General features: G+C 56.9%; 1 protein-coding gene across 1 annotated transcript; it reads left to right on the plus strand.

Annotated features, from left to right (window-relative positions):
- Window positions 1-1004: 1004 nt before the first annotated feature.
- Window positions 1005-21181, plus strand: Map2k2 (mitogen-activated protein kinase kinase 2). Its single transcript, XM_090340901.1, has 11 exons — window positions 1005-1363; window positions 4632-4842; window positions 11432-11578; window positions 14508-14585; window positions 15185-15236; window positions 15320-15444; window positions 15566-15779; window positions 16960-17024; window positions 19405-19466; window positions 20151-20196; window positions 20939-21181. The coding sequence occupies exons 1-11, from the start codon at window positions 1272-1274 to the stop codon at window positions 21047-21049; spliced, it is 1203 nt and encodes a 400-aa protein (XP_090197027.1). The 5' UTR covers window positions 1005-1271; the 3' UTR covers window positions 21050-21181.
- The last annotated feature ends 1132 nt before the right edge of the window (window positions 21182-22313 follow it).

The following is a 22313-nucleotide window of genomic DNA, read 5'->3' on the forward strand; positions in this document are numbered from 1 at the left end:
TATAATAGATTACACACCTATCTGTGACATATTTATAAGCATTTTGGGGGGGGGTCGGTCTTGAGCTTGGACTCAAGGCCTGAGTACTGCCCTTGGGCTTTCTCAAGGCTAGAACTCTACCATCTGAGCCGCAGCACCACTTCGGGTTCCCCCCGCTCCCCATGTATGTGGTCCCAAGGAATCGAACCCGGATCTTCGTGCATGCCAGGCAAGCCCTCTACCACTGGGCCGACCTCCCTGTCCCCAGAAGAAGTTTTTCTAGCGTGACTCGGGTCTGATGACAGAAGACACCATGCCCGTGTCTGAGTGTGCGGGCCCGGGTCTCGAACTCAGGGCCTCGACACTGTCCCCGTTCCACCCCAGGCTGGCGCTCTACCCCTTGACTGAACCACAGTTCCACGGTTCCAGCTTTTTCTTTCTTTTTTTTTTTTTGTCGTGAGGCTCCCACTCCGGGCCTGGGCGCTGTCCCTGGCGCTGTCCCCGGGCTCTTCAGCTCCAGGCCCCCCGCCTCGCTACCCCTGGAGCCACAGCGCCGCCCCCCGCTCGCCGGTGGTTCACTGGAGATAAAGCGTCCCAGGACTTTCCCGTCAGGGCTGGCTTCGAACCGCCATCCTCAGGTCTCGGCCTGCTTGAGTAGCTAGGATGACAGGCGTGAGCCACCGGCGTGTGGAAGCTGATATTTCGAGGTGATGGTCACACTGGGCGTCTCCGACGCGTCCTGGCGGTCTCCCCGGCTCGCCCGGTCCGGTCCGGCCTCTCCCCGCCCACCTGTCCGCGCTTAGCCAATCCCCTGCTGGCTCAGAACCCAGGCGCATGCGCACTTCCTCGCACAGCCCGCGACGCATGAGTGCGCATGCTCCGGACACCGTCAGGCCTCGCTCTTCGTCCTTTCCCATTTCCAGAGGCCGGCTGGGAACGACTGCGCAGGCTCTCGAATCCGGAGGGGCGTGGTCTCGTGCGGCAAACTTGCTCTCGCGAGAAGCCGGCGCGTGATTTCGTGGCCGCCCCCTCCCTTCTGCCGGTCTCCCCGGTGCGGCTGCAGCGTCAGCCAGCCCCGTCCCCGTCCGGACCTCGGTGGTGGCGGCGTCGGTGGCTCTTTGGCCTCGGCCCCTGCGCCCCTCGGCGCCCCTGACCGCGCCGGTCCTAGGCCGCGGCCGCAGCCCCGGGGTCGCGTCGGTGCCGCCAGCCCGCGGCCCGCCCCCTATGGGCCCCGGCTAGAGGCGTCGCCGCCGCCGCCGCGTCCGCCGCCGCCGCCGGCCCGCGGAGCCCCGATGCTGGCCCGGAGGAAGCCGGTGCTGCCGGCCCTCACCATCAACCCCACCATCGCCGAGGGCCCGTCCCCCACCAGCGAGGGCGCCTCCGAGTGAGTGCGCGGGGTCCCCGGGGCCTGCGTCCAGCTGTGGCGGGGGCGGAGGATGGCGAGTGACGAGAGAGGAGGGGAGGCCCTCGGGGGTTCCCGAGAGCACACGCTGGGGCGGAGTCGTCCCCGTAGTGAACCAGGCTGCCAGGTCCTTCAGTTACAAAGTCAGGGTGCCAGGGATGCCAGCGAGGCCGCCCCTCCCTAAGAATGATGAGCTCGAGGTGGAGGGGGTGCAGGGGAATGATAGTGAAGTCAGTAGTGGAGGGTTCGGGATGGGGAGGCCTCGGGGGAGGTGACTGGGAGACCATGGAATTATGGGAGAGATGCTGCTAGTTGGGGTGAATGGTGAGCATCCCCCATAGAGAGAATGGAAAACTGGGAGTGTGTGTGGGGGGGGGTGTGATAGGGTAAATGACCTGAAGTGGGAATTGCTGGAACCCCTCAAGCAGATTCCAAAGCAAATGGATTAGAATTGCCAGGAGGGAGGGGCGAGGTGGGAAAACAGAGATCGTTGAGGGGGCTGGCAGGAGGTCTTGAGGGGTTCTAGGAAGCTGAGGGATGGGAGCAGACCAAGGAGCATCCCAGAGAAAGCCGAGGTGATGGATTCACTGAGTGGCAGAATTGCCAGGGAAGCAGCTCCAAGGGCTGTAGGAGTACCAAAGCAGTAAGATCATGCTGTGACCTCTCCACTTCTGTGGGGAGGCTGAGGGCATCGACCTGGGGCCAGGCTACAGGTTTTATTTCATCATTCCCATCCTTCCTGTAAGGGAGCTCTTCCCAGAGTCTTTTTTCTTGGTTTATGATGTGCACCCCTCATGAGTGCCTGGGCTGAGTACGCCAGCTTGGAGTCTTGCATGTGTGCACGTGTATGCACACATACTTTACTGAGTTTCTGTTATATTTAAGGCAGGTTGACAGGGTGCACTGGAGATGGCACAGGACAGTTTTCCGGAAATGCCTCTGCAGCTCCACAGGGCACTCCTTCATTCATTCACTCTTTGCTTTGCTTGTGCTTTCCCTCCAGTGTGAGTCTTGCCATCATATCATCTGGCGTTTTCTGCAGCAGGTACACAGTAAGCACCTGCTTAGGGCCCCAGTCCTGGCTCTAGAGGCTTCCTTTTGTCATATGACCTGCAGTAAGGTACCCTCCAGGAGCCTGTTTCTCCTGCTTAGGTTAAGATGATGCAGCCCAGAAAAGTTGAGACATCCAGTTACCCCTTCACCCCAGGTGAACACACCTCGAGGACCGTCAGCTTTGGCTTAGACCTTCGGAACCTGGAACCCAAGGCTGCCTGAGGATGGCTGGAGGTGACATTCTCCAGATACTTCTATGATTGCTGTCTGTCCAGGGCAGTAGCCCCTGGCTACAGCCAGACCCCAAAATGTGACATATCCAGTGTCCCAGAGCCAAAGCCCTACTATGAGAAAACATAAAGTTAAATAGTCATTATATACATCAAAAGTGATCTTCTAGCCAGGAGCCAATAGTTCACGCCTATCAGTTTCTCAAGAAGCTAAGCTCTGAGGGATTGCAGTTCAAAGTCAGCCCAGGCAGGAAAGCTCGTGACACTCATCTCCAATTAATCACCAAAAACCAGAAGTGTTAGAGCTCTAGCCTTGAGCAAAAAGTCTTAGGGAAGAGTCTCAAGTCCTTTTGTGCTCGGGCTGGCTTGGAACCTTGATCCTCAAATCTCAGCCTCCTGAGTAGCTAGGATTACAGGCATGAGCCACTGCACCCAGCAGGGTTTTGATCTTTAGCTTAGACCAGCCTCGAACTCAAAATCCTCCTACTTCAACCTTCCCTTTCCTGGGATTCGAAGTGGGCAGCACACATAGCTAAAATACAGTATTAAAATTAATGTCGGGGAGTCAGGAGCATGGCCTAGCGGTACAGTGCTTGCCTAGTATACAAAGGCCCTGGGTTTGATACTTGGGTACCACATACACAAAAGAAGCCAGAAGGGATGTTGTGGCTCAGGTGGTCGAGTGCTAGCCTTGAAAACTCAAGGACAGCACCCAGGCCCTGAGTTGAAGCCTCAGGACTGGGTTATGGGACAGCCTGGGCCCTGTCCAGCTCTTCAGCTCAAGCCTAGCTCTCTACCACATGAGAGCCACAGCGCCATTTCCAGTTTTCTGGTGCTTAATTGGAGATTAGAGTCTCATGGACTTTCCTACCATGGCTGGCTTTGAACTGTGACTCTCAGATTTCAGCCACCTGAGTAGCTAGGATTACAGGTGTGAACCACCAGTGCCTGTTTCCTTGTGTTTTTTTTGGAGGGGGGTCGATTGTGGGGCTTGAACTCTGGGCCTGGGAACTATCCCTGAGCTCTTTAACTCAAGACTAGTGCTGTACTGCTTTAAGCCACAGCACTACTTCTGGTTTTCTGGTGCTTAGTTGGAGACAAGAGTCTCACAGACTTTGCTGTCCAGGCTGGCTTTGAATTGTGATCCTCAGATCTCAGCCTCCTGAGTAAGATTCCAGGCATGAGCCACTGACATCCCGGCTATCTTTCAGCTCCTCCCCCCTCCCCCCACAAACAATCCTAAATTTAAAATTTTCATTTTTGTGGTGCTGGAGGTGGGATCCGGAGCCTGATCTGTTTTGTTTCTCTTGGACAGCATCGAGGCTAAACTCATCTTCCTGCTACTAGGGATGGCTCTTTTTCCTTGGGGTGAGCTTCAAAGTCAAGGCATTCACACAATTTGTTATTAAATACTTTGCAGAATCCTTGAGTTACTCAGTACATTGACATAGACATCTTTGGTCCCAAGTACCCAAGTTCAGGGCTTCTGTAAACCTGAAGTTTGCCAGGAGCTGGCAGGGCCCCAGTATCAGGGTGCCAGGTGCATGGGGTGCCCTGAAGCTGTGCACACAGTTTAGAATCTACCCTTCCACTTCCAGTCTTTAATTCACATCAGTCAAATGCTCATACAATATAACCTCTACTTTGAAACTAGGATCTGCTGCCTGAGTTAGAGATGGGTGTCCTGGCCCCAGGACTCGGCTCACCTGGCCAAAACTCCTTCATCCCTGTCTGATGTGGTCTGAGCATCTCCTGGGTCCCTTGAGCTGATGCTTTTCCTCAGGGTCTTCTAAGTACTGATAGCACCGATCAAGACCAGGCCCCCTGGCAGGATTCTTTCCTCCTAGACAGGGAGTCTGGAAGGGCAGGCAATACCCATGCCTCCTCTTTATGTCCTTGCAGCCATTGTAGCTGCTGCTGGCCACTCCTGATTTCCTTGCTGACCCTTGCCTTGGGGGTCTTCACAGGGCTAACCTAGTGGACCTACAGAAGAAGCTGGAGGAGTTGGAACTAGATGAGCAGCAGAAGAAGCGTCTTGAGGCTTTCCTTACCCAAAAGGCAAAGGTTGGCGAGCTCAAGGATGATGACTTCGAAAGAATCTCAGAACTGGGAGCTGGCAATGGCGGGGTGGTCACCAAGGTCCAACACAGACCATCGGGTCTCATCATGGCCAGGAAGGTGAGCCAAGGCCCCCAGGTGGCTTGGGCAAGGACAAGTACCCAGGACATAGTGAGATTGAAAAGACAGACTGTTAGGCTGTTAGCTACCCCTGTGTTACCACAAGCTGTCTTTAGGGCCTCAGTGCTCTCATTGGCTACCTGCAGGACCTCTGTGCTCCCATTGGCTGCCTTCTGGACTGTAGGTCCCAGGAAGTTACTTCTAGTTGGAGTGTATCCACATAGCTTTCCCCTTTCATGGCTAACTGTTGCCTCAGGGATGGCTTTGTGTGTGTGCGCGCGTGTGTGTGTGTGTGCGTGCATGTGCTTTCGTGTGTTTTCCCCCTCCTGTTGGGGGGCTTGAACTCTGGGCCTGGGCACTGTCTCTGTGCTCAAGGCTATAGTGCTCTACCACTTGTGGCTAGTGCCACTTTTGGTTTTCTTTTCTTTTTTTTTTTTTTTTTTGGTTTAGTCCTGGGCATGAACTCAGGGCCTAAGCACTGCCCTTGGATTTTCTCAAGGCTAGAGCTCCACCACTTGAGCCACAGTACCACTTCTGTGGTACTGAGTAATCAAACCTGGAGCTTTGTGCATGCTAGACAAGCACTGTACCACTAGGCCAGTTTTCTGGTGGTTCATTGGAGGTAAGAATCTCAGGGACTTTTCATGCCCATGCTGGCTTTGAACTGTAATCCTCAGATCTCAGAGTCCTGAGTGGCTAGGATTACAGGTGTAAGCAACAGGCGCCCAGCTTATTTTGTGTTTTTGTTCTTTTCCAGTCCTGGGGCTTAAACTCAGAGCCTGGGCTGCTTTTGCTTTACCACTTGAACCACAGCTCTACTTGCAGCTTCTTGGTGGTTTATTAGAGCTAAAAGTCTCTCCGAGTCTTTCCTTCTTGGGAAAGACTCAGGCCCAGCCGCCTGAGTAGCATGAGCCACCAGTACCTGGTTACCTTCAGGAATTTTGTTTGTTTGTTTGTTTGTTTGTTTGTTTTGTCAGTCGTGGGCTTGAGCTCAGGGCCTGAGCACTGTCCTTGACTTTCTCAAGGCTAGAGCTTTACCACTTGAGCCTCAGCACTACTTTTTGGCTTTTTTCTATGTATGTAGTACCGAGGAATCGAACCCAGGTCTTTGTGCATGCTAGGCAAGCACACTACCACTAGGCAAAACTCCCAGCCCAGGGATTTTTTTTTTGCTAATCCTGGAGTTTGAACTCAGGGCCTGAGCACTGTTTGCTAGAGCTCTACCACTCGAGTCACAGCACCACTTCCAGCTTTTTCCATGTATGTGGTACCCAGGAATGTTTTCTGGCTCTTCTTGCATGCTAGGTAAGCACTCAACCACTAGGCCAAACTCCCAGCGTCCCTCCCCCCCTCTTTTTTTTTTGTCAGTCATTGGGCCTGGGTGCTGTCCCTGACATTTCAGTTCAACTCAAGGCTAGCACTCTACCACTTGAGCCACAGTACCACTTGTTTTCTGTTTTGTGGGGGTTTTTTTTGGTGGGTTATGGGGCTTGAACGTGGCCTGGGCACTGTCCTTGAGGTCAGTGCTACCACCCTACCCTTGAGCCAAACCCCACTTCCTGTTTTCTGGAGGTTAATTGGAGATAAGAGTCTCCGGTCTGGTCCTTTTGTGCCCAGGCTGGCTTTGAACTTTGATCCTCAGATCTCAGCCTCCTACGTAGCTAGGGTTACAGTTCTGAGCCACCGCACCTGGCTCACTTCTGGTTTTTGGTGGTTATTTGGAGATAAGAGTCTCATGGATTTTTGTCCCTAGGCTGGCTTTGAACTGCAGTCCTCCAGATCTTAGCTTCCTGAGTAATTAGAATTGCAGGTGTGAGCCACCAGGGCCCTGGATTCTGTCCTCAGCACCATGAAAAGAAAGACTCCCATGATCTAGCTGGCTGAGTAAGTGTTGTACTACTGAGCCACACCCCAGTCCTAGGGAGAATGTTCTGTTTGGAGTTTTCTGAGACAAGGTCTCCCTGCAGAGCTCAGGCTGACCTCAAGCACGCTGTGTAACTCAGCCTTGCCTAGAACTCAAGGTTCTCGTGCCTCAGCCTTCATAGTGCTATGACCCTTTCGGTCACAGGCCTGGCGACCACGCCCAACTTGGAGTGAGCTTTAGTTGAAGGACTTGGCTCACATGACTGTGAAGTGTGGGACTGATTCTGAGGTTTGCTGGGCAAGCTGGAGCCTCAGGAAGCAGTGGTATTTCTTCTCAAGTCCAAAGGCCATCTCAAGACAGAATTCTCACTTCCTAGGCAAACACAGATTGCCTTCAACTGATTAGGTGTGGCCCTCCCACTCTACAGAGTGGCCTGCTGTACTCAGAGTCTGGTGTAAATGTTCAGCACATCTAAATACTGCCTTCCCTGCCACACTTAGCTGGCACGTGAGCAAATTTGGGGGCCACATGAAGTTCTCTATCACCCCTTAAGTGGGACTTTTTCTTTTTCTTTTTTTTTTTTTTTTTGCCAGTCCTGGGCTTGAGTTCAGGGCCTGAGCACTGTCCTTGGGCTTTCTCAAGGCTAGCATTCTACCACTTGAGCCACAGCACCACTTCCAGCTTTTTCTAGGTATGTGGTACCCAGGAACCGAACCTGGGTCTTTGTGCATGCTAGGCAAGCACTCTACCACTAGGCCAAACTCCCGGCCCCAAAATGGGACTGTTTTATCCAGTTTGCCAGTCGGGACCCTGTGGCGCAATGTAGCCCTCTGCTGGGTGTTGGAGAAGAGGCCTGAAGAAGTATAAGGAGTTGAGACTGGCAAAGGGGTTGAGACATTGTGGGACCTAAACCTATACATAGAATCTGAGGACTTCGTGGACATCTGTTCTGCTGTGGAGAGTAGCATCACCCCGAAGCCCACCATGCTGAGTGAGTCCTGCATACAGGCCTCCCGTCCTGTGGTAGCTGCCTTCCCATTTCTGGGTTTCTGTTCTGTCTTCACTCTGAGCTGTTTCTTCTCACATCTTCAGCCCAGAGCCTTCTGTTTCTGTCCCCTTCCTGTCGGCAGCATTTTCCAGTAGCTCCCTGGCAATGTCTGGCCTTCCTCACCCGAGGCACTGACCATGCAGAGGGCAGGGTGCCAGTCAGGAACACACATTCCCCAGCAGCGCCTGAGCCCATGCACCTGTGCAGAGCCCCAGCAGGCGTGGGGCAGCTGTGGGGCTCCTGCAGACCTGTGCACCGGGCCACCCAGGTCTTCTGGGTCTTCCTGGCATGGTGCCATGCCAGCAGAGCTGCACCCAGAAAACCACTCCCTCCATTTATGTGGCTCTGCAGGTTTTGTAGATGTTTTCTTTTCTTGAGCACAGCCTTGCCACCGCCCTCGCAATCCCTGAGCTGGTTGGGATCAGTAAGGACCCTTGGACACCGGGGCCCTCGGAACGCCGTTTATTATCAGAGGGCTGCTTTTCTGTCCTTGAGCTGGGATGCTTCCACTCCAGCCGAGCCTTCCCTAAGGAGCATGTCATATGAGGGTCACCTGTGGCAGACTCCGCTGGCTCCTCACAGGATGAAGGCCACTTTAGCTAAGCCTCCAGCCTCCCCACCCCCCCACTTTTTTCCTCTGGTCATAGGGCTTGAACTCTGGGCCTGGGCACTGTCTCTGAGCTCTTTAGCTCATATCTGGCACTCTACCACTTGAGCCATAGCACCACAGCCAGTGAATATGCCCTTCCCCCTCTCTGTGCCCCCTCCCCCGTCTTCTAGCTTGCATCCCATATACTGCTGGCTCAGCCTCCTCATCCTGCAAATTGCCCTCAGCTCACCCTCGGGGCTGGGCGTCTGCTGTGATGCTTCCCTGTCAGTCTTGCAGCCCTGGCGCCCTGCAGGCTCTGACGCCTCCTGAGGCCAGCCCCGTCCTGACTGTCCTCAGTGTCACGGTCATGCCTGCACCCAGCTGCTCACCGGGCTTCCAGAGGCTGCCCTGACTGCCCGCGGCAGTTGTGGGAGTGGCCGGTGGCCGGGTGGAGAGCTCTCCTCTGTAGCTGGCACAAGTTAGGCGATGACCCTCCCGGGACCTAGCACCTCTGCTCTCCTTTCCTGGAGGGCTTCGAGTCCCCAACCCCCAGGGTCTGCCCGCCCTCCTCTGTCTCTGCGCATGCTTCCACCCACTCCTCCCTGCTTCTCACACAGCAGTCCCTCACACAATTTGTCTGCACAAACACCAGGTTTCCGAGGGTGCTGTGTGAAAACATCAGTGTTACTATTTCCTGAGTCATGTTAAATTGGATACAAAGTAGAATCCAAGATGGAAAGTTCCAGGCCAGCCTGGGCTTCCTATCTTGTTTCAAAAACAGATACAGGTAGAGAATCCCTATAGACAAGGTGGGTCAGAAATGTTTCCCCTTGTGGATTATTTCCCCCAGATTTGGAATATTTGCATTCCCTGCTCCAAAATCCAGAGTCTGAAATTCTCCACAAGCTTTGTGTGTCTGGATTTCTTGGGGCTCCGAGGAAACAAGGGGCTCAGCTCAGCCCGGGACTCCAGCCCCAGCTGCAAAATGGAAGACATTGATCTTGGGAAGATTTGGAGTTTTGCATCATTAGATACAGGGCGCCCAGGCTGTCTGTGAAAATGTGGGTTTGCCGGTTCTGTTGTTGGCTTTGTAGCAGGGCCTGCGTGGCAGGCAGTTAAACAGAAGCTCGTTTTATATTCCCTTGCACAGTGCTGCCTGGTTCTTTGGTTTCCTCCTCTGCCTAGACAAGTATTCATCCAGATCTTGTGGCATGTGAGTGGGTGCTGTCCTCCTGGGGATGAAGCAGCCCTTAGGTTTCTGGGATTCCATGTCCAGACCCCAGGGGCAGCACAGGCCAGGTGGATTGCAGAAGAGAGGGGCTAAGCAGCAGGCCAGGCCCATGAGGTTCTCAAGGTCACAGGCTCCCAGGTCTGCCTTGCTGTCCCTGAACCTGGCATACTGCCCTTCAGGGCCCAGTGCCGTCCTTTGTTCCCACTGGAGCAACCTGTCCCGCCTCCTCCTTCCAGGCCCAAATCCAGTGTCACCTTTGGGCCCAGTGTCACCTTGCCACCATTTCCCGAGCCCCTCTACACCAGGGGTTTATATGAGGGTTACCTCTCCGCTGCCCACCTCTGTCTCCTCCCAGAGGGGATCTTCTTAGTTCCTCCTCTTTCTCCCTCCTCTTGGCCTGCCCCACCACACCCTGGGTTTTACCTGGCCCAGTGATGGTGAGAATGTGGTAGCTCTGATGAGTGAGCCTGGAGTTCAGTGGGGTTTGTGGCTGGGGGTCTGGCCAAGGTGTCTCTCTGCATCTTATCTCCTCTCTCTCCCTCCCCCCCTCTCTCTTTTTTTTTTTTGGCCCCTTTCTCTTTCTGGCCCCGCTCGCTCCGGCCCTGCTCGCTCCGGCCCGGCTAGGCCCCCTTTCTAGCTCAGGCCCCGCTCGCTCCGGCCCTGCTCGCTCCGGCCTGGCTAGGCCCTCTTTCTAGCTCAGGCCCCGCTCGCTCCGGCCCCGCTCGCTCTGGCCCGGCTTGCTTCCGCCCGGCTCGCTCCAGCTTGCTCTTGGCCCCGCTCGCTCCGGCCTGGCCCGGCCCTGCTCCTGGCCCCGCTCGCTCCGGCCCGGGTCGCTCCCGCACGCTCCTGGCCCCGCACGCTCCTGGCCCCGCTCGCTCCGGCCCGGCCAGCTCTCGCTTGCTCCTGGCTCTGCTCGCTCCGGCCCCTTCTCGCTCTGGCCCCGCTCGCTCCGGCCTCGCTGGCTCTGGCTCGGCTCGCTCCCGCACGCTCCGGTCCTGCTCACTCCGGCCCCGCTCGCTCCGGCCACCACTCGGTTGGGCTCTGTTCACTTCAGCTCAGCTCGCTTCTTTCGCTCTCTGTCACCGTCGCAGTCTTGTCTCTGCCACTTTTCCGGTTTGGTTGTGTCTCGTCTCTGCCACTTCCGGCTTGGTTGTGTATGTGGGATACCGAGGAATCGAACCCGGGTCTTTGTGCATGCTAGTCAAGCACTTTAACCGCTAGGCCAAACTCCCGGGCCCCCCTCTCTCTTTTTTTTGCCAGTCCTGGGCTTGAGCTCTGTCCTTGGGATTTCTCAAGGCTAGAGCTCTACCACTTGAGCCTCAGCATCACTTCCGGTTTTTTCCTATGTATATGGTACCGAGGAATCGAACCCAAATCTTCGTGCATGCTAGGCAGTCACTCTACCACTAGGCCAAACTCCTGGCCTCTTTCTTTCTTTCTTTTTATTTTGCTAGTTCTGGGGCTTGAACTCAGGGCCTGAACACTGTCCTTGGGCTTTCTGAAGGCTAGAGTTCTACCATTTGAGCACCACTTCTGGCTTTTTCTGTATATGTGGTCCTGAGGAATCGAACCCAGAGCTTTTGTGCATGCTAGGCAAGCACTCTACCATTAGGCTATGCTCCTGGCCCATTGTGGGGCCTTTTGTGTCTTCTTTTGTCACAAGGACCCTCCATGCTGGACCCTCCATGTGGGTCAGAGCCTCGTCCTGTTCCTGGCTGCATGGTGCTCCAGCTGGAGTGCAGTCGCGTGTGTGCTTGCGTGTTGGTGCCCCCTTTTGGGGCTGTGGAGCATGATGTCGTGGTTGAGGTGGGCATCCCCGCCTGTGGTGGTCCTGACGGTGTTCTGGCTCCATTGCAGCTGATCCACCTAGAGATCAAGCCTGCCATCCGGAACCAGATCATCCGAGAGCTGCAGGTGCTGCATGAGTGCAACTCCCCGTACATTGTGGGCTTCTATGGTGCCTTCTACAGCGACGGGGAGATCAGCATCTGCATGGAGCACATGGTAAGGATGGGCGGGGCCTGCTGGGACCTTGGGGTGCAGATGGGGTGTGGCAGTACCTTTGCCCTTGAGTTCCACTGTGGGTGTGACAGTACTGTCTCCCATCTGCCCTTGCGGGAGCCCGCGGCATGATCCAGTGGGGGTGCCTGGAGCAACAGGGCAGCGGAAGCTGCTTATGCCCCTTTCCAGACAGCAATGGGCAGCGCAGCTCCTTGCACGTAGCAGCCGTGGAGAGCTGTGCATGGAGAGCTGTGCAGGCAGCATCTGGGCCTACAGCCCACCCAGCCTGGGCCCAGTCTCACCATGGTCCCGGCCAGCCCAGTGCGAGCGAGCTGGCCAGGGGTGGGGTAGATGCTCTGGTTTCCAAGCTCAGACGTGGATGGGAAGGGGTCACAAAAGCAGAAGTGGTCAGAGCTGTAGGTCGTGGAAGGAAGTGACCCCCAGCCACTGCTCCAGGTACCAGCTGCCCACAACAGGCCCCCTTGCAAAACCAGGCTTCATGGCATGAGGGCTCACTTGTGCCCTGTGGACACATTTTGACTGTCAGCATTGTGCAACAGGACAGGAAGTGAATTAGAGCAAGAGCCCTGGTGGTGTCTAAGCAAGGCTGTGCTGCCAGGAGCCCCTTCCCCACCTGCTCTACCTTGCCTGGTACAGGCAGGGGTCCAAGGTGGGAGACAAGCCTCTGCCCACGGTGCTGCTTCCACAATCTCCAGCTTCCCCTGGGGTGGAGGCCTCATCCTGCCCCCACTCTGGGAGACAGAATCCAGGGGTACCCAGAGCAGCCCTGGGCCTGTGGGCTCTGCACACTGTCAGTGGACACATGAGGACAGGTAGATGGGGTGCAGGGATGGACTTACAGGGTGTGACCACACCACATACCACACCCCACTGACAGACAGCCGTGTGGAGGCCACTGAGCGTGAAGTGTGGTATTCCTTGACAAGCACCAGGGCCCAGGGAGCAGCAGAATTGGGGTGCATTGGTCACACTGGTGCACAGAACGTGCTCCATCCACTGCCTCCCTAGGAAGACATCTCGGCTAAGGTGAGGGTCAAAGTCAGGAGCCAGGCCTGGGTTTGGGGTTCAGCCCACCATGCATTTCTGCTGTGAGGCTCAAGCTGGGCTGTGTGTGGAATGGAGGAGTGTAGACTTGCCAGGTGAGGACAAGGCTGAATCTGGGGTGCCCTGCACCTGCCAGGTGCTGACAGTGGCTGTAACCCCGGTTTCAGAGGCAGAGGCTTACCAGGACAAGAGTGTCTGATGGCTGTGCTGAAGGCTGTGTGCGTGGGGGTGGGGGCCCATCGAGCAGGAGCAGAGCAGGCGCAGAGCAGGCGCAGAGCAGTCGCAGAGCACAGGGGCTGCTTGCTTTGGAACCAGCCCTTGCAGAAGCCACGTCGCTCCACCACAGCAGCCATTGGGTCTTCCCACCCCCTCATGCTGCTTGCTGCCTGCCAACAGGACTTAGCCTGCTCCCAGACTCCAGCCATACCCCCAACTGGGTACTGTCTGGTCGTGTGACGTTAATATGGTAGTGTGATTGGTCACAGGGCGTCTTTCTGTATATGCATTTATATGTATATGCGTGGCTTTCGGATGCCAGGCCGCTCTGTGAAGAGGACAGGTCCGGCTGTGGATCTGTGCTGGGTTCCCAGTATGATCTGATGGCCTCATTGCTTTTAAGCCTGTCACCACCCAGAGCAGGGCTGGGACTCCTGGGAAGCAACACCTGACTAAGAAGTAACAGCGAGGAAGAAGACGGCACTCCCACAGTCCCCTTTGAGGACCCACTCCACCTCCCTCTAGACCCTGCCTCTTAAAGGCTCCATCACCACCCTGAGCACCAAGCTGGAGGCCAAACCTCCACCAGACCCATGTACCTTTGGGGCCCCTGCAGGTGTGATGGCACGCCTGAGCAGCACAGGTCTACTGCCCGAAGCTCTCTGAGGCTGAAGCCCTCACTGGAAACAGATGACTGTGCCTGGCACCTCATGACATTTTCAAGGCAGGGTCCAGGGTATGGAGCTATGCCCTCCCTTGCGTGGTGATGCCCTGCATCCTAGACAATGGCAGAATGAAGCCAAACTGAGTGCAGCCACAGGTGCAGCACTAGGGGCTGATGGGGCACACAGGCGGGCAGACGTTTGTCTAAACTGCTGACACAAATGGCAGCTGGGACAGTCTGAGAGACCTCAGTCCCATGAGTGGGCTCCGTCATTCCCTGCGCCCTGCCTGCTAGCTTGCAGAACCCAAAAGGTGGGAGTCGGATGACACAGACACCAAAGAAGTATGTTGGTCCACCCCATCCAGCTGCCCAGGCAAGGTCCCTTGCCTGGCTGTTCCAAGTAGAGCCATGTGACCCTCCAGAGATGAATGGCAGGTATTCCAGGTGACCCTGCGACTGTACCTTCTTCCTTCATAGGTGTCCTTGTTACAGGACACAGTACCACCTCCCCCAACCCCCTTGAGAAATGCTGGGGGGGCATGGGACAAGTGCCCGGAGATGAGGGAGGCAGCCCACCTCCTTCTGCCTCCCCTGAAACATTTTATGTCACCCCCTTGTCTGTCATGCCTTTGTCCCTATCCCTACCAAGTCTTGGCTCAGCATCTATTGAGCTTCTAGGTCTGGCGGCCTCCCTTGCTGCCCAGGTAGGGTCACATGGGACACTTGGGGCCTTCCATTGACCTCAGGCAAGCAGACAGCCCAGCAGGCAAGACAGTCCACTCTAAGCCCTAGGTGGAGGACATGCTGCATTCTGGGACTTCCTGTCTGCTGCCAGGGCACCCAGCCTGGAGCCCCCAAAGCCAACAGAGTCAGGAGTCCCTGCCCTTGGCCAGGAATGGGGTAGGGCTCCGGCAGGGAAATAAGAGCATGGCCCCCCGGGGGCTGTTGCCCACCCTTCCCAACCACGTACTCCCCCTTGGCCTGTAGGATGGTGGTTCCCTGGACCAGGTGCTGAAAGAAGCCAAGCGGATTCCCGAGGAGATCCTGGGGAAGGTCAGCATCGCGGTGAGTGTCGCCCGTCCTCACACAGCCCCGTGGGCCAGGACTCCTTCCGCAGCTGCCTGTGGAGAGTCGCCAGTGATGTCCCTTATGTCCAGTTCAGGCTGTTAGGATCCTCTACCCTCCCCTGCTGGCTGGGACACCTGCCATCTTGTGGTGGACCACGCTGACCCCGGGCCCTCAGATCGTGGGGGTCTGAAACCACACTGCAGGGGAGCACTGGCAGTAGTGCCAGGCAGCAGGGGCTGCACTTGGCTGAGTGGAACATGGTGCACCTGCCCCACAGGTGTGACTGAGCAAGACCGGCAGCTTAGATCCACACCATTATCCCTGCGCCGCCTTGCAGTCTTCCGTTTCCTGGCCTCTGCTCTCCAGGGTGGCTTGGCCACACAGCATCACCCTGCCCACATGCTCCACAGACAGTGCCCGTGGGGCTGGCACAACCCAGGGCGGCTGCCATCAGCTGCACACACCTTCCGTGCAGGGCCTTCCTCTGTCTCTGCCACCATGGGCCTTGGCATTCCCGCAGACACTGCGGCCAGCTGGGTCTCCCCTGGGCCGGGGCCCTCCTGGCTCCATCCCGCTCACTGCCCCGTGGTCCGTAGGTGCTCCGGGGCCTGGCCTACCTGCGGGAGAAGCACCAGATCATGCACCGAGGTAAGGACTGGGGCCTCCCAGCTGGGTGGGCAGGTAGGCGCGCAGGGCGCCACGGGCCTCACCCCCATCCATCCCACCCCCAGACGTGAAGCCTTCCAACATCCTCGTCAACTCCCGAGGGGAAATCAAGCTGTGTGACTTCGGGGTGAGCGGGCAGCTCATCGACTCCATGGCCAACTCGTTCGTGGGCACCCGGTCCTACATGTCTGTAAGTTTCCTTCCACCACCAGGGCTGCCTGGCGCCCGTGCCAGCCAGCTGTGGATCAGGAGCAGGGTGGGGCAGTCCTCTGCCCAGTGTCTCCCAGCTACTCCCTCCTCTCTCCCGACAGCCAGAGCGGCTGCAGGGCACCCACTACTCCGTGCAGTCGGATATCTGGAGCATGGGCCTGTCCCTGGTGGAGCTGTCCATCGGGAGGTACCCCATCCCCCCACCGGACGCCAAGGAGCTGGAGGCCATCTTTGGCCGGCCCGTGATGGACGGGGCGGAAGGAGAGCCCCACAGCATCTCGCCCCGGCCCAGACCCCCCGGTCGCCCCGTCAGCGGTATGCCCCACAGCTGTGGCTTGGGATGGGGCGGGGGAAGAGGACCCTGTGGGCCCTGCTGTGCTGGCAGCCGCCTCCCCCCTGGCTCTCACTGCGCCAGCTGTCCCCAGACAGAGCGAGCTGCGGTCAGCCGTCCTCAGATGGTCCTGGGGTTTCTGGGGACAGAGCTACAAGCAGTGTGTGCCACAGAGCTCTCCGGCCCGTGGCGGCTGCACCTGTTGCCAGCAGCAGACAGGATCCAGAGGCGGCCCTCAGCCAGGCCACGCTGGTGCCTGGTGTTCCCAGCATTGTGTTGTGGAAACCTTGCGTGGGGGCTGGGCTGTGGCCCAGTGGCACACAAGGCCCTGGGTTCCATACCGAGCACCACAGGGAGAGGAGAAGGAAAGCTACCAGCAGCCAGGGGGATGACAGTAGTGTCCTCTGCTTCCATGTCAGGCTGACACCATCCATTTCTAGAACGTTCCATCACACCGAAGGAAAGCCCCATTTCCAAGAGCACCACCCTGGCCCCTGGCCACCACAAGTCCTCTCCCTGTGTCAGGGAGACAGTTTTGTTTTGGATCTTTCCTATCAGTGGAGCCACACTGGGGCCTTTGTGTGTCTCCTCACTGAACATGGTGCCCTGGGGCCTCTCCACACTGTAGCCTGGTCACAGCCTCTCCTGGCCCATGTACTGCCGCTGCTGCAGTGTGGGGATGGCCTCTCTGTCCAGGTGACCTGGGGCGGCTTCCCAGGCCCCTGTCCTCAGCATGGCCCCCGTCCCTCCCAGATGGAGTCCCAGCCCCACCCGGTGGGAAGGAACATGGGGGTGTGCTAGGCACCTTGCCATATGCCAACTCAGCCTGGCCAGCTGAGCCTTGGGCAGGGGTCAGCCAAGCCTGCCACTGCCCGGCAAAGCTCCTCACGAGGTCACATTGCCCCCTTGGTCGTAGGCGGCCCCCTCCCTTGCCCGGCTGGATTGTCTTTGGCACTGTGGGGCAGCATTGTGGCGCCAAGTGTGTGACTCCTCAGAGGATACCCGCGTCCATTTTGGCGCTCGCTCCAGTCTCTGAGTCACGGAGGCCCCAGACAGAAGCTGTTTCCCTAGGGATGGCAGGTGCTGCCCGTGTCCCTCTCACACCTGCTCCCGGGGGAGGTGACCTCCTGGGGGCAGAGGCTCACCCACACTCACTGCCTGCAGGTCATGGGATGGACAGCCGGCCCACCATGGCCATCTTTGAGCTGCTGGACTACATCGTGAATGAGGTGGGTGCCTGGACCTTGCCTGTGCTTTTCAGTACTGGGGGTCAGGGGTCACAGCTGTTCCTCCCTCACTCTGGGGGGCTTAGGAGCCCTCTGTCTTGCTCAGGGCTTTGTTTTCTTTACTAGGTTGGTCTTCCACCACTTGAATCACAAACTCCTTTTTTGGCTACAATTATTTTTTGAATAGCATCTACAGTTTTGCTTGGGTCAGCCTCAGACTGTAGCCCTCTTACTTGGGCCTCGCATGTAGTCAAGCTGACAGGTGGAACCTGCACACCCAGTTCATTTGTTGACATGGAGTCTTGTGGGCTTTTTTTTTTTTTTTTGGTGCCAATCCTGGACTTGAGCACAGTGCCTGGGCACTGTCCTTGGGCTTTTTCAAGGCTAGAGCTCTACCACTTGAGCCACAGCGCCATTTCTGGCTTTTTCTATGTATGTGGTACCCAGGAATCGGATCCCAGCCTACAAGCATGCTAGACAAGCATTCTTACCACTAGGCCAAACCCCCAGCCTCTCCTCCTGTGGGCTTTTTGCTCAGATTCAATGTGAGCCATTGTACTCAGCTACGAAGGTTTTGGGTTTTTGTTTTTTTTTTTAATGAAGATATACTCAGAAGTTGGCACCTGTGTCTCATATATTTCTGGCTACTCAGGAGGCTGAGCTCTGAGGAATGTGGGTTGAAGCCAGCCTGGGCAGGAAAGTCTGTAGGACTCTTCTCTCCAATAAACTACACAAAGCATCTGAAGTGGGGGCCAGGAGTTTGGCCTAACGGTTGAGTGCTTGCCTAGAGTGCATGAAGACCCAATTCCTTGGTACCACATACATAGAAAAAAGTCAGGCTGGGTGCAGTGGCTCGTGCCTATACTAATAGCTACTCAGAAGGCTGAGATCTGAGGATCAAAGTTCAAAGCCATCTCAGGCACTAAGGACTGTATGACTCTTATCTCCAATTAACCATTAGAAGACTGGAAGTGGCTCTGGCTCAAGGGATAATGCCCAGGCCCAGGGATAGGGCCGTAGCCTTGAGCTGAAGAGCTCAAGGACAGCGTCTAGGCCCAAAGTTCAAACCCCACGACTGACAAAAAGAAAAAGCCGGAAGTGGTTCTGTGGCTCAACTAGTAGAATGCTAGCCTTGAGAAAGCCCAAGGCCAGGCCCTGAGTTCAAGCCAGAATTAGCACAAAAAAAAAAAAAAAAAAATTAGGGCGGGCCGGGAGTTTGGCCTAGTGGTAGAGTGCTTGCCTAGCATTCATGAAGACCCAGGTTCAATTCCTCAGTTCCACATACATAGAAAAAGCCAGAAGTGGTGCTGAGGCTCAAGTGGTAGAGCTCTAGCCTTGAGAAAGCCCAAGGACAGTCCACTCCTCATGCCCTGAGTTCTTTTGGGTGCTAGAGGTTCATGCCTGTGATCCTAGCTTCTCAAGAGGCTGAGATAGGAGGATTTTGGTTCAAAATGAGTTCAGGCAGGAAACTCTGAGACTTATATCTCCAGTCTATGCAAAAAAGCTGAAAGTGAGCCAGGTACAGTGGCTCACGCCTATAATCCTGGCTATTCAGGAGGCTGAGATATGAGGATCACGGTTCAAAGCCAGCTCAGGCCCTATATTCAGTGAAACTTACCTCCAGTTAATCTCTAGAAAACCAGAAGTGTAGCTGTAGCTCAAGGGGTACAGCAGTAGTCTTAAACTGAAGAGCTCAGGGACAGCGCCCAGGCCCAGAGTCCAAGCCCTACAACCCAAAACAAACAAACAAATAAAAAGCCCCACAAAACTCAGTGTACCCAGAATCCCCCAGGAAGCAGATCCCTGAGCTCAGCAGATGACAGTGCAGGGCCCAGGTGCCCTGGTCTCTGGATAGGGTCATCCCACGAGCAGTAGCCTTTTTGTGGTCCCTCTTAGTGACTGCCCATGATGTGGGCTTGGTGGGTGACTGTCAATACACAGGCACAAAAGCCACGTGTAAGAGGCCTGTGTGCAGGAGTCATCATCACCACTGCCCTCAGTCGTCCCTGGCAGAGCCAGTCCCTGAAGCCAGGCAGAGCCAGGTGGCAAGCTGCCTGCCTCCCTGAGGTTGGACAGCAGGGTGTGTGGCCCAGTGATAGAGCCGACTCTGCCCTAGCTGTGCTGCCCAGCCTCAGCAAGCCCATCCTCCCTGGAAGGCCTCTGGCCTCCACCCTGAGAGGCCCTGCAGAGCAGCTCTCTGCCCCTTGGTGTACCTAATGCCCACCAGGGGAGGTGGCAGCCCAAGGTGTGTCTCCTGTCTGCCCACCCACACCTAGGACCAGCATGGCTTGTAGGGGCTGGGGATTGGGGAGCCATGGCCTCAGGACAGGTGAGAATTCCCCAGCCCACCCCCGGGTGACCCTCCCCTCTGTTTCCTCCACAGCCACCTCCTAAGCTGCCCAGCGGGGTGTTCAGCCCAGACTTCCAGGAATTTGTAAATAAATGGTAAGGGGTATGCCATGATGGAGGTGCCCACCTGAACCCAGCTGCTGCTGAGCTGACCACATAGCTTCCCCATGGGTCCCAGTGGCCTAGAGAGACAGCTCACCCAGGAAGCTGGGACTATTTCATGACCCAGCCTCGCACTCAAACCCAGGGCAGTCTGCCGGCAGGAAGCGGGGAGGCTCTGCACAGTTCTAGCTACTCCTTGCTTGCTAAACTGCCCTGCAGGTGTCTGGAGGAATTGTCAACCTCGCTTGATTCTCCTGACCCCTGGGACCTGTCACACCCTTGACAGTCCTGCTAGCATTCAGGGTAGGGTGCCCTGCATCCCAGTTCCCCGTCTTCCTCCCCGGCCCCACATGTCGCAAAGAGCACCGCAGGCCTAGTGAAGGTTCCGGCGTGCGTCTGTGCTTGGAGGTCCCCTGTGGCTTGAGCAGCCGCTTCTGCTTTTTTTGAGGGATAAAGGCTGTTTTGAAACCAGGACCCCTAAGTGTGGGGTTTTGTATAAAGTGAGCTGGCTGCTCTTCCTTCCTGGAGGGCATCAGCCCAGAAACCCGAGGTCAGCAATGGAGCCCTTTGTCCATGCTGGCAGGCCCCTGCCCAGCCTGGCACCAGTGTCCCAGCCATGTCTCTCTCCACACCGGTGTCCCCAAGCCAGGGACTAACAGTCCTCTCCTCCCTGTCCAGCCTCATTAAGAACCCAGCAGAGCGAGCGGATCTGAAGATGCTCATGGTGAGTGACAGGAAGGACTGGGACCTGATCAGGGGGCGTGGCCTGGAGGGTGGTGGGGCGTGGCCTGGCACTCCAAGGAGGGGCCTTTCCTGGGATCCTTGCAGAGCCTCCAGACTCAGATTAGCCAAGGCTGAGAGGTGTGGCTGGGCCCCTGCTTCTCCAGAGCTCTGCACATGTGTCCATGTGCATGTGTGTGTGTGACACAGTCATGTTCTCTGTTAACATGCAGACACACCAGTCATCCTAGCACTGAGGCTGAGGCAGGATGATGGCGAGTTTTGGCCCAGCCTATAGTACATTGACACCTGTCTCAAAGGACAGAAAGGGCGGCACAGTGTTTCCCACTGTCCTCCCTTTCCTCTGTCCAGAGACCCATTTGGCACTTCTCTTCTACCTGAGCCTGGAGCCATGGGCAGGGCCTGGGCTCCCTTTCCTCCCCACGGAGCCCCTCAGCAACATTTTAGGGTTCTATGGGACAGAGACCCCTCACAGGGCTTCCTGGTCTCAGGGGACCCCGGTGATGCCCATGTGTGTGGCTGACACAACTAGGGGTGTACCTAGGATAGTCGTTGGGGCAGCGGGCACCCCAAGCCCTGTTCACCTCTCCCTACCTGACAGCCCCTCCTATGAGTGCCTGCCTGGGAAGGCCTCCTCCCCCCGCCCCCCCCCCCCCCCGCGCCTATCCCTTCCCTTCCCTCCCCCTCCCCCTCCCTCAGCTCCCTCTGGCTGCCTTCCCTTCCAGAACCACGCGTTCATCAAGCGGGCAGAGGTTGAAGAAGTGGACTTCGCTGGCTGGCTGTGCCGAACCCTGCGGCTGAAGCAGCCCAGCACACCCACACGCACGGCTGTGTGACAGCCACATGGCACGCGTGTCCTTGTCCCCACACCATGTGCTGGCCTCTGGGGAAGGTGCCGCTGCCCACCCGTTTGTCATTGGGAGCCTGCTTCCTTAGGTTTGAACAACAACATGAAATGCAGACAAAAAGCCGCCGTGGCGTGGTCCTTGTCACGCTTGGCTCTGGGCAATGGCCTTTTCTCCCTGGGGAACTGCACAATGTCTGCTGGGAAAAAGCCCCAAGCTTGGGCCCTCGGGCCCTGGCCTCCACCTCCAGCTCCCTCCTGGCCACGTCCACGCAGTCTGGTCGGGGTCCTGCTGTCCTTGCCGGTCTCCTGTCCCCACGGGGCTCCTGAGCTGACGCAGCTCTGCGTACAGGAAGTCTTGGGTTTCCACACTTTCTGGTAGATCTGCAGATAAGGCTGCGACCCCGCCTTGCAGCAAGCCCCACAGAGGCAGTGGCGCTGTGGTCCTGCCCACCCAGCCGGTCGGAAGCTACCACCTGGCTCACTCATGGGTCCCTTGAACTAGTTCTTGGCCCCTAGGGGTTCCAGCAGACCCTCAGCCCTGTGCAGATTTGATGCAGCCTTTGCTTTGAGGCCACGTGGCCCCTGGGCCTGGGCCCCGGCCCCTCAGCCCAGCACTTCCTGATGTGGAAACAAGGAGGTAGATGCCCATCTCCGGCCATGCTGGGGGCACTGCCCCATGGGAGGCAGGGGCTGGCGTCCTGGAATCCCAGCCAGGCTTCTGGGAGACCTTCCACCCTGTTGTCTTTTCTCTGGACACGTTAGAGACAAGCTGGCCCTGCCTCCAGCCCTGAAGGTTTCTATCACTCTTTTTTGGCCATTCCTGGGCCTTGAACTTGGGTTCTGCACACTGTCCCTGTACCTCTCTGTGTTCAACATTAGCACTCTGCCATTTGAGCCACAGTGCCACTTTTGGCTTTTGCTGTGTATGTAGCACTGAGGAGTCAAACCCAAGGCTCCATGCATGCTAAACAAGCACTGTGCCGCTAACCACCTTCCCAGCCCTCTGTCACTTCTCATCCTCCAAAACGTGCCGCCCTGTGGGTGATCCCCCCTCCCCCTGAACCCTCAGGAGCTGAGGCGCAGGGTTCTCCTGGGTGGTGGGTGACACTGTGCCGTCACCAGAGTGCTTGGAAAAGCTGAGCTAGAGGTTCCCCTTTTCTTCCCATCCGACTGCTCCTGAGATCCCCCCCAGGCCTCCCCAGCTCCCCCCTTGGTGACCTCTCTATGTTACCACCTGCTCCCCCACTCATGAA

This window comes from Megascapheus bottae, chromosome 1 (genome assembly GCF_031878675.1).
Source record: "Megascapheus bottae isolate mThoBot1 chromosome 1, mThoBot2.hap1, whole genome shotgun sequence".
In the NCBI taxonomy this organism is placed as follows: Eukaryota; Metazoa; Chordata; class Mammalia; order Rodentia; family Geomyidae; genus Megascapheus; species Megascapheus bottae.

Bases quoted from the DNA above. Each gene is read 5' to 3' on its own strand.
- Map2k2 (XM_090340901.1), top strand. From the start codon at position 1,272: ATGCTGGCCCGGAGGAAGCCGGTGCTGCCGGCCCTCACCATCAACCCC. The intron at 14,586-15,184 runs GTGAGTGTCGCC...CGTGGTCCGTAG, and splicing joins TGGGGAAGGTCAGCATCGCG to GTGCTCCGGGGCCTGGCCTA. The intron at 17,025-19,404 runs GTGGGTGCCTGG...TTTCCTCCACAG, and splicing joins TGGACTACATCGTGAATGAG to CCACCTCCTAAGCTGCCCAG.